Source organism: Hypomesus transpacificus, chromosome 23, assembly GCF_021917145.1.
Source record: "Hypomesus transpacificus isolate Combined female chromosome 23, fHypTra1, whole genome shotgun sequence".
Lineage (NCBI taxonomy): Eukaryota > Metazoa > Chordata > Actinopteri > Osmeriformes > Osmeridae > Hypomesus > Hypomesus transpacificus.
In genome coordinates, this window is record NC_061082.1 from 10278311 (window position 1) to 10292463 (window position 14153).

A 14153-nucleotide genomic window follows, 5' to 3' on the forward strand; every position below is an offset into this window, starting at 1 on the left:
GTGATCCTCCATGTTTTTTCCTCTAAAATTAAGTTTATTTCCGGTCCAGGGTGCTGCTGCCAGGATGCCAAACCAGATTTATTCCTCAAGATCTGAGCCCCACCAGCGTTGAACATCTAAGGAAACTAGCAACAAGAAGTAAGAATTTCATTGTGTGTCAATGCACTGTACAAAGATCTACATTTTAGGTAGATTTACTTATAGATTATATATATGCTTTTGCTTTAAACCACTATATTTATACTATGTTCATTTTTTCAGATTTATTCACTGTATCCAACCTGGATGCAGCATTAGTCGCTGAATTGGCCATTAATTATGTACCAAAGGAATGGGAAGAGACAGATGGGCATGTTACCTGGGCACTGGGCAATGCTCTGCATCCACCCCTGAAGTGGCTCCAAGAGTTCTGGAAATTTCTTGACTCAAATTTTGACGAGCTAAGGCATTTCATTGGCATGCCATTAATACCCATTGAGTCCTTGCGGGATGGAAGCCATTCAAAACAACTTGCCAGACTACAACAAAAGCCAACTCTGCTTTTCAAGAATAGTAAGCAAGACACCCTGTCAGACCATGTTGCAGAAGTAATAAGGAAGGTTGGGGGTACAGTTGTAAATCGAGATGAATGTCTTCAGCACCAAGACCTTGAATCGTATGTGTTTGCACCAAGCCCAAAGAGTACTTTGCAAGTGCTCATGAACTTGGATGCCCAAAAGGTCATCAAGGGACTCCAGTCAGCTTCTCATACTGAAAAGGAAGAACTAAAACACTATCTCTCTTCACTTGGTAACTTCTCAGTCTCAGAACAAAAACTTGTCTCACAACTGCCCCTATTCCGCTCAATGGCTGACGATTATGTTGCTGCACAATCAAAGCAGGCTGCAGTGTTAAGTTCACTTCCAAAGATCCCATCTGATCTTCCCATACCTGATTCAGTTGTGCAAAGTGTCACAGAGGCTGATCGCCGACTTCTATGCTTGCTTCATGTTGATCTCTTAGATTCAGCTCAAGTATCCATTTGTTTAGTTGATAGCATTAAGATGAATTACAGGAAACAAGAGACAGAGAGGATAATGACCTGGATCTTACAAAATGGCAGTTTCCTTTTCTCTCAGAATGAGGACTTGTACAGGAGATGTGCGGATTTGAGCTTCATTGAAATAGAAAGAGGAGAGCGGAAGAAGGCATCTGGCTTTTTCGATCCAGGAAACAAAAAGTTTGAAATCCTCTTTGATGCAGATTTCTTTCCACCACAAGTGTTCACACAGACTCCAGAGATGATCAAAAGCTTAAAGCGCCTTGGACTGCTGGCCCAAGAAAGGGATATAACTCCTAGGAATGTTTTGCATGTTGCCACTCAGATTGAGAAATTGCATGTTCACTCACCACAAGAGGCTGGCAAAAAATCAGATACTCTCTTGAGACTGCTGAATGATAATGATCTGCTGTCTAAGTTCTCTGCAAAGCAGCTTCACCAACTCTCACAACTGCAATGGATCCCATGTGCAAATGCAGGCGCAATGCTAGGCAACAGCAAGGGATGCACAAAAACACGTTTTTTCAAGCCAGAAGAAGTAAGAGATACAAAATATGAAAACCTTGTGGGCAATGTCATGCCTCTCACAGGAGTTTTCAAAGAGACAGTGAGCAGGCAACTTGGACTTCTGTGCCTGCCTCCTGCTGAAAAGGTATTGGACAATTTGTCAATTAGTGATCCACATGGTGTGCACTTCAAGATTACATTGCATAGCACTTACAAATTCATGCAAGACCACATGTTAGACTTCATAAAAGTCATGTTGAGCTGTAAACCTTGGCTATGGATCCACAACCGATTTGTATTTCCCAGAGATGTAGTTTTGACCTACCCACCTGATCTGGATCTGACTTCCTACATAGGAAAAGTGCCAGAGGAGTTTCTCCCTTACAAGAGGTTGTTAACCGAATTTGGGGTGAGGTCATGCCTTTCAGAAAAGGAAATAGGGGACATCCTAACTAACATCCAACATTCCATTGATGAGAGGCAGCCACCTTTTGGAAACCCCTCCGAGCTGAAATTGTCCATAGCCATTCTGAACTGGATGAAGAAGGTGCGTAGGGCTGTCAGTGACGATACCCCTGTGCCAGTGATGGAAGAGGGTCGAAGATTTACCTTGAAACCATTGTCCATGGCCTTGTTTTGTGATGTAAGCAGGGATGGTTTGGATGATCTAGAGAAGGACCAAGAGGAGTTCTATGTCATCCATGAGGACATTTCAAGAGTGACTGCGGAGTGGCTCAAGATACCACTCCTCAGCACCCGGATCCTCAGTCCAGAATACATTGGGATAGAACAGTGTGGGCAGTCAGAACCAATAACACTGAGGATTAAGAACATTCTCAAAGAATATGATGAGGACAACGACATTTTCAAAGAGCTAATCCAAAATGCTGAAGATGCTGGGGCGAAGACCTGTAAGTTTATGGTAGATTTCAGAAAACATAAAGATCCTCCTGAAAGTCTAATATCCCCTGGAATGAGCCTCTGCAATGGACCTTGTCTTTGGGCATTCAATGATGAGCTCTTCACAGACAATGATTGGAGGAATATTACCCGAGTTGGATCTGCATCAAAGGAAAACCAGGTAGAAAAAATAGGGAAATTTGGACTTGGATTCAATACTGTGTATCATTTGACTGACATTCCCTCCATTCTCAGTGGAGATAAGCTTTTGATACTTGATCCGAATGTGACCCACCTGGAAAAGCACATAAAAGGCAACGCAAATCCTGGAATAAGACTTGACCTGTCTCGACAACAGGTTCTACACAGATTTTCTAACCAATTCAAACCCTACAAGCGCATTTTCAATTGTAATCTGTCCAAGGAAAGCACTCAGACATTTTACCCTGGCACTCTCATCAAGTTACCTTTTCGAACACAAGAAGAGGCACTCAAATCAGAGATTTGCTCAAATGTGTATGACAGAAGTGACATAATCACATTTCAACAGGACTTTACCAATAACTCACAAACCCATTTGCTCTTTCTGAAGAACATAAACACTGTATCTCTACAAAACCTTCCCAACAATGCCTCAACTCCTCCTGAAGATGGCCAGACAGACACACTGTTCACAATCTTTAAAAAAATCGTGGAAGTGATTCCAGTTGACAACACTCAACAAGCAAAACAAAGTAAGGCTCTGGCAACCTTGAGGAAACCTGGTACAAAATACAAACAAGTCATTAATTACGATAACGTCAACATTGCTGAAATAACTCAACAACATTGTAGAGGATCAGATGTACAATTCTGGCTTTTATATAACTGCTTTGGGACACATCAGTCTTTACAAATGGCCCAGAGAGAAAATAATCAGACCAAATTCTCTTTGCCAATTGCTGGTATAGCTGTACCCTTAAGCCGTGAAAAACAAACTGGCAAATGGGTGAAGTCTGAAACTAAACTTGTCGGCCAGGCCTTTTGCTTCCTTCCTCTTCCCATTGACACAGGCCTCCCTGTGAATGTGAATGGAACATTTGCTGTGACTTCTAATCGCAAAGGTCTCTGGGAGAGTGGAGTGAAAAATCAGTGGAACAGAGCTCTGCTCGAGGATGCTGGTACCATGGCATACGTAAACGTACTCCAAGTGCTGAAGAACATGGCACAAAATGGAACATTGCAAAGTTACGATTACTACACATTTTGGCCCAATGAAGAGAAAGTAAGCAAAGCCTTCAAACCATTGGTGGATGCCTTTTATTCCGTCATCGCACAACCACACCATGGCGAAACTCTCGAGCTCCTAAGTGATGGGAGAACATGGTTCTCAATGGATAAGGCAAGATTTTTACACACAGACATTGAAGAAAACAAAGTTGTTGGAAAACTTGCAACAGAGGTGTGTCAAGGGAATTCCAAGGCACCGTCATCCTGTCATGTTGTCCCTCTACCAGGGTGGGTGAGACAAAGTTTTGTAAAAGCAGGCTTTGGTAAGATCCTGCAGGAAAGAACTCTGAATTGGGAAGAGTTTTACCAACAACTGGTGTTCAACAACTTGAGCACCATGGATCCAAAGAGTAGGGATGCTCTTGTTCTGCACGCAATTGATCTGAATATCTGTGCAGTTGACAATCTACTAAGGAGCTATCCATGCATCCCTACACAGACAGAAGGACAATTACAGTTCATCCAAAAACTTGTGAACCCATCGGGGAAAGCGGCCCGTTTGTTTGAACCAGAGGAGGGGCGTTTTCTTGGTGGCACCAAAAATGACTTTTGTTCTCCCAAACGAATTCAGCGTCTATTAGAACTGGGGATGCTGAGTGATAGGCTTCCTTTGAAGGAGATCACAGAAAGAGTGAGGATCACTACTGGTATTTGGCACAAACACCAGGAGAAGGCATACAAGCACCTTCAGTGTATCCTGGAGTTGATGAGGAGACACTGCAACATGCAAGATGAAAAAGATTCACCATTCTGGGACACATTGAGGAACACAGCATTCATTCCAGCATTCCATCCAGTAAATACCAATAAAGAAAGTGACATAATGGTGACACTCCAGAAGCCCATGGATGTTTACACTGACAAGTGTCGCCATCTAGTCAACCTGACAAAATGTGTTGTTGACCATTCACTTCTTAAAATACACAGCGATGATGTAGTCCTCCAGAAGTTGAGAATTTGCGCAAGTCCGCCACTTGACATTGTGCTTCAACAACTAAATAAAGCAACCTGTGTGTCACAAAATTTTGATAAAAAAGTGCTCTTCAATATAGCTCATGAGTGCTACAAATTCCTGAATGAGTGGCTGTGTGACAATCAGAGGGACAGCCCACTCATTTCTCAACGGGCACACTCTTTCCCTTTCATTCTAGTGGAAGACAAGTTTGTACATGTGACATCTGTAGCAGAATGTGGAGAATTTGATGCTAAACCTTATCTTCATATCCTTCCACGTGCCTTTGTCAGTTTTAATGAGCTGTGGAAATGTGTAGGCATCAGCAATCAGTTCACAGTGCAACAGTTCAACAATGTTCTTGATAAATTATCTACTCAATACGGACGCAGATCACTTTCCAAAAGTGACCTTCAAATTTGTTTCACAATTATTGAACAGGGATTATATTCAGCCAAAGAGACAAAGTTCTTGCCTCATACCATTCAGCCAAAGAAACAAAGTGCTTGCCTCATACCTGATAAAAACGGCGTTTTGCAAAAAGCAAACAATCTCTACTACAATGACAGCCCCTGGATTCCAGTTTCAGGCGTCAATTTATGTCATGAAAACATCCCTCGTGTCATGGCTCTCCATTTTGGAGCAAATACAACAAGACATCACACACTGAAAGATCATTTGGTGGAAGACTTTTCACCATATGCCTCAGAGTTCGGGCAACACGAAGAACTAACGGTCCGTATCAAAAACATACTTTCTGCTTATCCATCAAAGAAAGATATCCTGAAAGAGCTCATCCAAAATGCTGATGATGCAGAGGCAACAGAAATTCACTTTGTGTGGGACAAGAGAAAGCACAGTGGCAAAAAAACATTTGGAGATAGATGGAATCCCTTGCAAGGCCCTGCACTGTGTGTGTACAACAACAAGGTTTTTACTGACGCAGATATGAAAGGCATTCAACAGCTCGGGGAAGGTGGAAAGCACAGCATTCCAGGAAAAACAGGAAAATACGGACTCGGATTCAACTCAGTTTACCATCTGACTGATTGCCCTTCGATTATAACAGGTGACAAATGGCTCTGTATATCAGATCCTGGTCGAAAATATATTGAAGGCAGAAAACTACCTGGCTGCAAGTTTGACCTAAGAAGTAAATTTAAAGAAATGTTCAGCGATGTCTACCAAACATTTCTTCCAGACACGTTTGACCTTGAAAAGGGCACAATGTTCCGATTACCTTTCAGGATGGGTGCTAATGCAAATGTCTCAAAAATATCACAACAGGGAGTCACTGAAAGAGACATTCAGGAGCTCTGCTCAGTTCTTTCAGAAGATCCTGAGGGGCTTATTCTCTTCCTGAAGAACATTGGCAAAATACAGTTTCATGAAATCAACCCAGAAACAAATATGCCCAAAACTATCTTCTCAATTGAAAAAAGACTCCCTGAAAAGGGTAGTGTGGAAAGGCTTAGGTTTCAAAACCATATACAAGATGTACTGCTAGGTAACAGCACAATGTCACCAGATCAAGCCATTTACAATGTCCAGATTTTATTGTCTCATAAAAGGGAAAGTGAGTGGACGATTGCGGAGCAGTTTGGCTCCTTGGAAAACACAGTTGTAGCACAACACTCTTTAAAAGTTCCCCAGGCAGCTTTGGCAGCATGTGTAAGATCCAAAACAGCTGGGAAGGATTTCATTGGGAGGGCATTTTGCTCTCTGCCATTGCCAGGTCAAACAGGACTCCCAATCCATGTAAATGGAAACTTTGAAGTGGATGCATCTAGGAGGGATCTCTGGAAAGAAGATGGTAAAAGTGTGAAAGCTGATTGGAATGAATCTTTGAAACTGAAGATAATCGCTCCGCTGTATGCAGATCTGCTTCATCACATTCGCTGTCAGCTGAAAAATAGGAAAATGATTTCCACACGCCATGATCCAGGTTTTGACTGCTCATTCTTGTTATTTTTCCCCCATGTCTCAAAAGACACTAGTCATGACTGGCATGACATGATCCATGAGGTGTATAGATCAGTCAATGAAAGGGAGCTCACAGTTATTCCAATACTACAAAGCTCCACACAGGAAGTTCCACCCAACAGTATAGTAAATCGGCTCATTAAGATGTTCTCTTTTGGTTGGTGTAGTGTGACCAAGAGAGAACTTGTCGAAATGCCTTATTTAGCAGATTACAACGCAGAAAACCTAACTGCGGTTTTAGGGGATGTTGGCATGAAGTTGGCCCCCTTCTCTAATGAAATGTCAAAAATATGGGAAAGTTTCAAATCGGCCGGAGTTGAGATGAAAACAATCAGCCCTTTGACAGTTGGGGAATACTTGAGAACAAAACCAATGAATGATCCAACCAAAACGGAAATGGATTTACCTCTACCCATCAACCAGACTTTGATCAGAGACAAAAACACATGCTCTATACTCCTGAACTACTGCTTAAAAGATGTAAAACCAGACAATTCTCAATCCATCAGTGGACTTCCTCTTCTTCTCACACAAGATCATATTCTCAGAGTGTTCAGCCTTGACTCACCCAAACTTCTGACAAGGTTTAACAAATTGTTTTGTGGATATGAGAAAGATTTTGCTGATGACCTCTTCCAAAACCTCCATCTTCTGCTGAAATGCTTTCTTAAGGAATTGACAATTCCTGTTGCAGTCAAGTATTTGAAAACTGCCCTGCTAAACCTACTTGTAGACTGTGATGTGGATCTACACAGTGGTCTCCATGTTCCAAATGCGACTACAGAAAAATTCCTGAAAGATCTCTGGCAATTCTTAAGTAGTCAACTCAGACAGGCAGCACAGGAAGACAGAGATCAAAATCATGCTCTGAATTCTATCATGGAACTGTTCTCTGACTTGCCCATTTTGCCTGTTGTCTGCCCGAGGCTAAACAACAAACATTTGCTTCAAACAATGAGCAAGATGTTAAGTGTAATTCAGTCCCCGTTGGATGACATTTCAACAATTCTCCTTAAACTTGGCTTCATGAAACTTAACTTGTCATTCTTCCACAAGTATGACAAAGAGCTGCATCAACATCTACATTCAGGGTACCTGGACACAAGGAATGAAAGCGCTGTCTTAGATCAGGTCTGTCAGCTGAGGCCCTCAGAGTTTCAACCACTTCTCAAAGAAGAGTTGAGTAAACTTCAGTATTTTCTTCAGTCTGGAATATCGAAGTCTAAGGACACACAGGCATTTGCCAATAAACTCAAATCACTACCATTATTTGAAACAATCCAGGGTGGGCGAAAACAGATAGATGGACACAAAAAGGTGTTCATCCTCAGCACTGACTTAATCGAAATATTTCCAGATTTGTACATGGCAGATGAGAACATTTTTCTCAAAAGCACTGTTCAGAATAAGGACCTGGCAGAAAAGTTAAAAATAAAAATCTTAAATGATTTGGAGTACTTTGTACAATTCATCATGCCTAAAATACATCAGCTTTCAGAGGCTCAACAAATTAATTCTGTTCAACTGCTACTGTCACTTTGTCTTTCAGAATTGAATGAGTGTTATGACCAAATCATCTCTACAATGTCAAAAGTGAGATTAATTCGCAATGCCCATGGGAATCTGGAGATGGCCTCATACTTCTTTGATGAGAATGTGATGTTGTACAAGATCATGCTGCCACAAGAGAGATTTGTACCACAAGGTTTTTGGGATTCAATCTCTAAACATTCTCCGGACACTATTTCAGCAAAACGTTTGCTCAAAAAACTTGGAATGAAGTGTACTGTCACGGATGATGAAATGATCAATTTTGCAAAACAAATAGAATCAGGAGCTCAAGGCACTGCCAACCTCAATGCACTTAAACAGAAATCTTCAACACTGTTTGACACCATTTTAAAGAACAATGTCAAAAAACGATCACCAAACTTTATGAAAGTGATTGGTGGCATTAAGTTCATATATCCTGTCCAAATCAAAAGCAGTTTGAGCAAATATCATCAAGCATTTGCAACTGATAGGACAACCGTTGCAATCCGAGGCTCTTTAATAGAAATAGACCCTGATCATCAAAATGTAATCTGGACCTCAATGCCCATACTGGCCTTACCCAACAACACACAGACAAACTTGCAAATGATGAAGGATGCTGGAGCTGTAGACAAACCACCTCAAGAACGAGTTACATGTAACCTAAAAAACATCTGTAATTCCCCATGCAAATTTGTAGACAAGATTGAGACTCGTGCGGAAGTTTTCAGACAATCCTATGCCTATCTTCAAGCAATGGACTTTGACCCCTCTCCATTGACTGACCTCCCTCTTGTGCTGGTTGAGCATGATAAAGAACTTGCAAAGGCTAAACAGACAGCACTGGTACTTCCCAATCATTTGGATTATAGACCATATTTGTACCGAATTCCTCCAGAAGATGTAAAATATGAAAAGTTCTTCAAGAAAATTGGTGTCAGTGACATGGCTACTGCAATGCAGTATTGCAGTGTGCTAGAAGAAATTCATGTAAATTCCTCTGACAAACAAGCATTGCATGCAAATCAGCTGTTTGCAGTCAAGCGTGCAGTACAGCAGCTATTTTGTCTTTTAAAAGAAAGTCAGTCAACCCCAAACCTGCCACAAGTCTTGTATCTGCCATCAACAGATCATAGATTATATCCTTCAAACACATTGTATTTCAATGACACTGTCTTCCAGGCCAGCACGTTTGAGGATGCATTGAAAAGCTATTTGAGGCTCCTTGAGAAACTCTCCAACTGCTATTTGGAGAAGGACATGTACACGGATCAGAAACTCCTGCAGCTTTTACCAGAGAAGCTGAGGCCCAAAATGCTCTCCAAAATAATTGTGAACAATCTGGTGGAATCAAGCAAGCAGCTTTGTGAGGATGGAGAGGGATGTGAGTTTGGTGGGTGGTTTCAGAAACGCCTATCCTCACCTGCCTTCACACACGGACTGATTTGTCTCATCAGACACCAGTTTCAGGGGACAATAACAGAGGAAGATGTTGCTAGCAGCTGTCAGAAAACATTTGGCAATATTCAGATAATCTGCTGCAAGTACCTTGAAACAGGGCTTTGGCTTGACCAACAGTTGCTAGGTGAAACTTTTGATGTTGAGATGTTCGTCAAAAAGGGGCAGCAATGTTGTTCTATCTATTTGAAACACAATGACGAGATTGGCCCTAAAGTGATGAGCAGGATCACCATGAGACTGACAAAAGAAATAAATGCTAATTTGGAACACAAACTCTCGGCAGACATTCTTCCAGTCCTTGGGGAACTTCTGATGTGTGACCACATGCTGGAGGTTCTGAAAACACTAGAGGAGAATGGAATCCACAACATTGCTAAAACAGAGGACTTCTTCCCACCGAAGGCCGGAAGTGTTATTCCTGATGAATGGCTTGATGCCCTTGACATGAACATCCTCAACAACTTTGAGGAAGGGGAGTACGTTGGCTACAAGAAGGGATCCGATGAGGAATATGTCTACGCAGTAATTGTGGAGCAGTTGGATACCCCACCAGGGATCTCAGGACGATATTTTAGCAGATACAAAATACAAATTGGAGAAAATGAATTTATCGAAGTAAGCACCCTTGATCTTCATCAGTTCAAACGGGAAGAAAAGCGATTCACCTCCACAGGATCAACCTGTATGGCAGTGCAGCATGTCGCAGGCCCTGTACCACATGAACCCCGTCCGTCCGTGCCAAGACCACCTAATTCTTCTGCAAGGAGCTTACCACAGTCTATTGAGGAGGTCAAAGAAGAAATCGACGAATGCCTGTCAGAGATCTGGATTCTGCCCATAGAGGAGAGGTGCAAAGCCATCCGTCGACTTTACCTGAGATGGCACCCCGACAAAAATCCTGACTTTCAACAGCTTGCCACTGAGGCATTCAAGTACTTGAAGAACAAGATAGAAGAACTTGAGAGTGGCAAAAGGAGCACGACTGACCAAAGACAAAACACACATTTCCCTCGACCAACACAGTCTCCGAAATGGAACTCAAATTTCAGTGGCTTCTACCATCAGTGGGATCAGGAGGCCAACCATCATCGGGGTGGACGTGAGAGAAGTCACAGACCTCACTATTCATACTATAACAACTTCTGGACACACCATGGGAATGTGCCACAGCCTAACAGAGCAGAGGCTCAGCGGTGGTTCAGACAAGCAAACTGTGATTTGACAGCAGCTCGTAGTGAGGCCGGAAGAGGGAGCATAGAGTGGTGTCTGTTCAAGGTGCACCAGGCAGTGGAAAAGGCTCTTATTGCCGCAGAGTACAAAAGACGTGGACAATATCCTACAAACCTCTCCATCTCAAGCATGGCTGAGGACGTGTCGGGCTTCAGCCCCCAATTAAAGACTTTGCATAGCATTGTGGACAAACTGAAGAAAATTGGAGTTGACCCCAAGAAGACTCAGTATCCCAACTGCCACCCATCACCCTACATTCCAAACGAGCGATTCAAATCTGCAAGTGAAGTGCAAGTGCTGGAATTGGCATCAGAACTTTTAAGCAAAGTAGATGCATTTATTTTCTGAGATGGTGATTTTATGTTTAGAAGTTCTAAATGTTAAGATTTTGCATGGTACCTATAAACCTATAGGTCAAATCTTTTCCATTTGATTGTCTTCCTTGGCCTATCTTCTGACAGTAAAAGTAATCTAACACTTACTATAACTATAACTACTGTATTTTTACATGATTTGATGTACCTTGTTTTTCTTTATTTTAATAATGATATACTTGAATCATCTACAGTACTTGATTTCAGATACACTTTTAGAGATTGAAAGTGTTTTGTTTTGTGTCAGTCGAAAAATGTAAATGAATAACAATGAAAAATGTTTGTAGACAAACTTTTGTGCATCTGAAATGCATACTAAATGTTTTCCTTGTAAATCTTATGAATTAAAACGAAATGAAATATTATATGCAGCTTAAATTTTTCTCTACTTGTTGTTCATCTTTCCCATGACATTATCATCATTATGTTATGTGATCAGAAAGCACATTGTTTACTTGTTATAAGGACTGTTATACAACTTGTCATTGATCTGTTAAACGTTTGTAATTTGAAAGTACATTTTCATATATTAACAACGAATATAGTACAAACAGTACAAATACAGTTGTAGATTTAGTAGGAAAGTCTTGAGCCTGGAAAAAACTGTACATGTTCATTGAATAAAGCACTGTATTTATTTAATTTATATTAGAAACCATGTTATGAAAATAATGACAACAAACCGTATCAGACAATGCAACATCTATTTGCCAGAATATTTGCCAAACCACATCCTTGATGTCTTGAGGATGAGCGCTCTCACATCTGTCACTATAACTGAAGAAGCGTGTGCTTTCGTGTCATCTCTCAAGTAGCCAGTCCCCAGTGTCTATACAATACAAAATGTTTACAAGGCTCTTGTAGTTATTGTCTTCCTACAAGAGAAACCATTTAAAACTCATGTTATTCAGGGGGAAATGGGGATAAGTTTCACCAGTTTCAGTCTTGTTCATAAGTATCAGGTTGAACAGTCAACCTGACACAGAAATAACTTACACAAAACCTGTACATAATTACAGCAGGCTTGCTGCCTGTTTCCAAACAGGTGTGCACATATAAAAGAAATAAACCATTCACAAGTGGTCTGTACAATTTGTGGTATGTTGAATGGGGTAAGCCTAACTTAGCTTCATACAGTACATGCAGTTGAATAAAATCTCAAAACCATTAGCTCTTATCTGGCTAATGTTAGGTGAGACACTTGCCCTCATAGTTACTAAGTGCTCCTGTTTGTTACTGCTTATGCAGTGCAGTAGTTCCAGGTGGAGATGGTCACAGACACAATTACTGGAGTGAGAGTGTGAAACTACATAAGAGACACCGGAACTTAGGTTTGTAAGAAGCATGTATTTAAAAGATAATCAGATCACCTAAATGTATATAATTATGCCAGAAGTACTTTGTTTGCTATCATGAAATAATGTAATGTCCATCTTCACCTCTTCACAAACCTACATCAAGTTTAAACAGCTGACCTAGGAATAGGCATCTGGAAATATTTAAGGCTTAATTTAAAACATTTGGCAAGTTGCTAATGCTAAATCATGATTATGTTCCTTGTCACCTTATGAGTTAAAAATAATCATGTCAACATCACAAGTAATTTAATGCAACAAAGTTTCTATCATATTGCATTTTTTGCATTTAAATAAAAACAGTAAATGAATGATCCATACTTGAAAGTACATTTTGAAAAGAATTTAGAAACTCGATGAGTGGTTTATGGCACAAGTGAATGGCTACTGCAGCTGACATTAAGGTGGCAGAACTGAAAAGGAACCTATAATAAAGCCAGGTATGCAACAACCTGCATTGTTCCTAATTAAGAAATGAATGCACAGACTAGAACAAACAGTGGGAGTTCTGCCCTCAAAGCAAAAGTGAAACACAAACACTGAGGGTTAATTCAGTTGCTTATATCCCAGGTTGTTTTTTTCCCCATCCTTTTTTCCTCTTCCCACGTTCTCTCTGTTTTCTTCAAGTGAGTTGTCCGCCCGCACCAAAGAAAGTTTGTCAGCCGCACTGAGACAGACAGTACTGTTCCTTCCTCTGTTCTCACGCAGCTGAGCTGCATCCGCACAAAGAGGCCTTCCCACCTCTTTGGCCACCCCAAGTTTGTCTACATGTTATAGGCTACGTAGATGGGGTCCAGCTGGTCAGCCAGGAAGCCATCCCTCAGGTGCATGCGCTGCTTCTCCCCACGTGAGTTGATGGGGATGACCCCAGGGTCGACCACCACCACTACGCCCACGATCAGGTAATGCTCCTCCAGGACCACATTGGTGACCAGGGCCACTAGGTCCAGGGCCTCCTGCTCGGAGCCCTCCAGCTCCACCACCACCACCAGTAGGTTGGTCCAGGTGAACACAGCACTGGATAAGGAGGAGGGGGAGCAGAGGATGGGGGAGAGAAGGGTGGAGGAAAAAGGAGAAGGGTGAGGGAGGGTAGAGAGCATGGGAGAGAAATGAAATGGATGAATAGAGGGAAGAGGAGAAGATGGGCTGTGTTATCAGATTTTTAAATTAATTTGACGGCTATCAGCAAACCACACAATTGTTACCTCACGTATATATTATTATAGCCATCCTAATTCGTCCCAGTTTTTGCAGACAGGTGTCAAAATGTGTGTCTTGTACCCAATAGCTATGCTATTATTTTGTAGGTTCTGTTGCATGGTTTAGGACAGGGGTTTTCAAAGTGTAAGACAGTGAGCCTCCCTTGAGAGACACCGGGGCCTCCCCCATTTTAACGGGGTCATAGAATGATTTTTTGGGGGGTATTTCACACTGTTCCTTAAGGTCTCCAAATAGGGTAGGTAACATTGGCTGGGCTGAAAATGTCCCGGGTGCTGTTCTATGCATGTAAAATTGTAATTAATTACATGTCTATGCTATTTGTGCATGTT

General features: G+C 41.6%; 2 protein-coding genes across 3 annotated transcripts in view; one reads left to right on the forward strand and one right to left on the reverse strand.

The window, feature by feature from the left end:
• si:dkeyp-118h9.7 (sacsin) overlaps nt 1–11613 on the forward strand; it is a 30503-nt gene extending 18890 nt beyond the window's left edge. For both annotated transcript variants that reach the window (XM_047047002.1, XM_047047003.1), the window contains 2 exons: nt 50–138; nt 262–11613. In XM_047047002.1, coding sequence (XP_046902958.1) covers nt 50–138; nt 262–11222 — 11050 coding nt within the window. In that variant the 3' untranslated portion in view covers nt 11223–11613. The remainder of the gene's footprint in view (nt 1–49; nt 139–261) is intronic.
• Nucleotides 11614–11864: 251 nt separating this feature from the next.
• dip2a (disco-interacting protein 2 homolog A) overlaps nt 11865–14153 on the reverse strand; it is a 78648-nt gene continuing 76359 nt past the window's right edge. The window contains 1 exon segment of the mRNA XM_047047004.1: nt 11865–13620. Within this exon segment, the coding sequence (XP_046902960.1) occupies nt 13368–13620 (253 nt within the window). The 3' untranslated portion in view covers nt 11865–13367.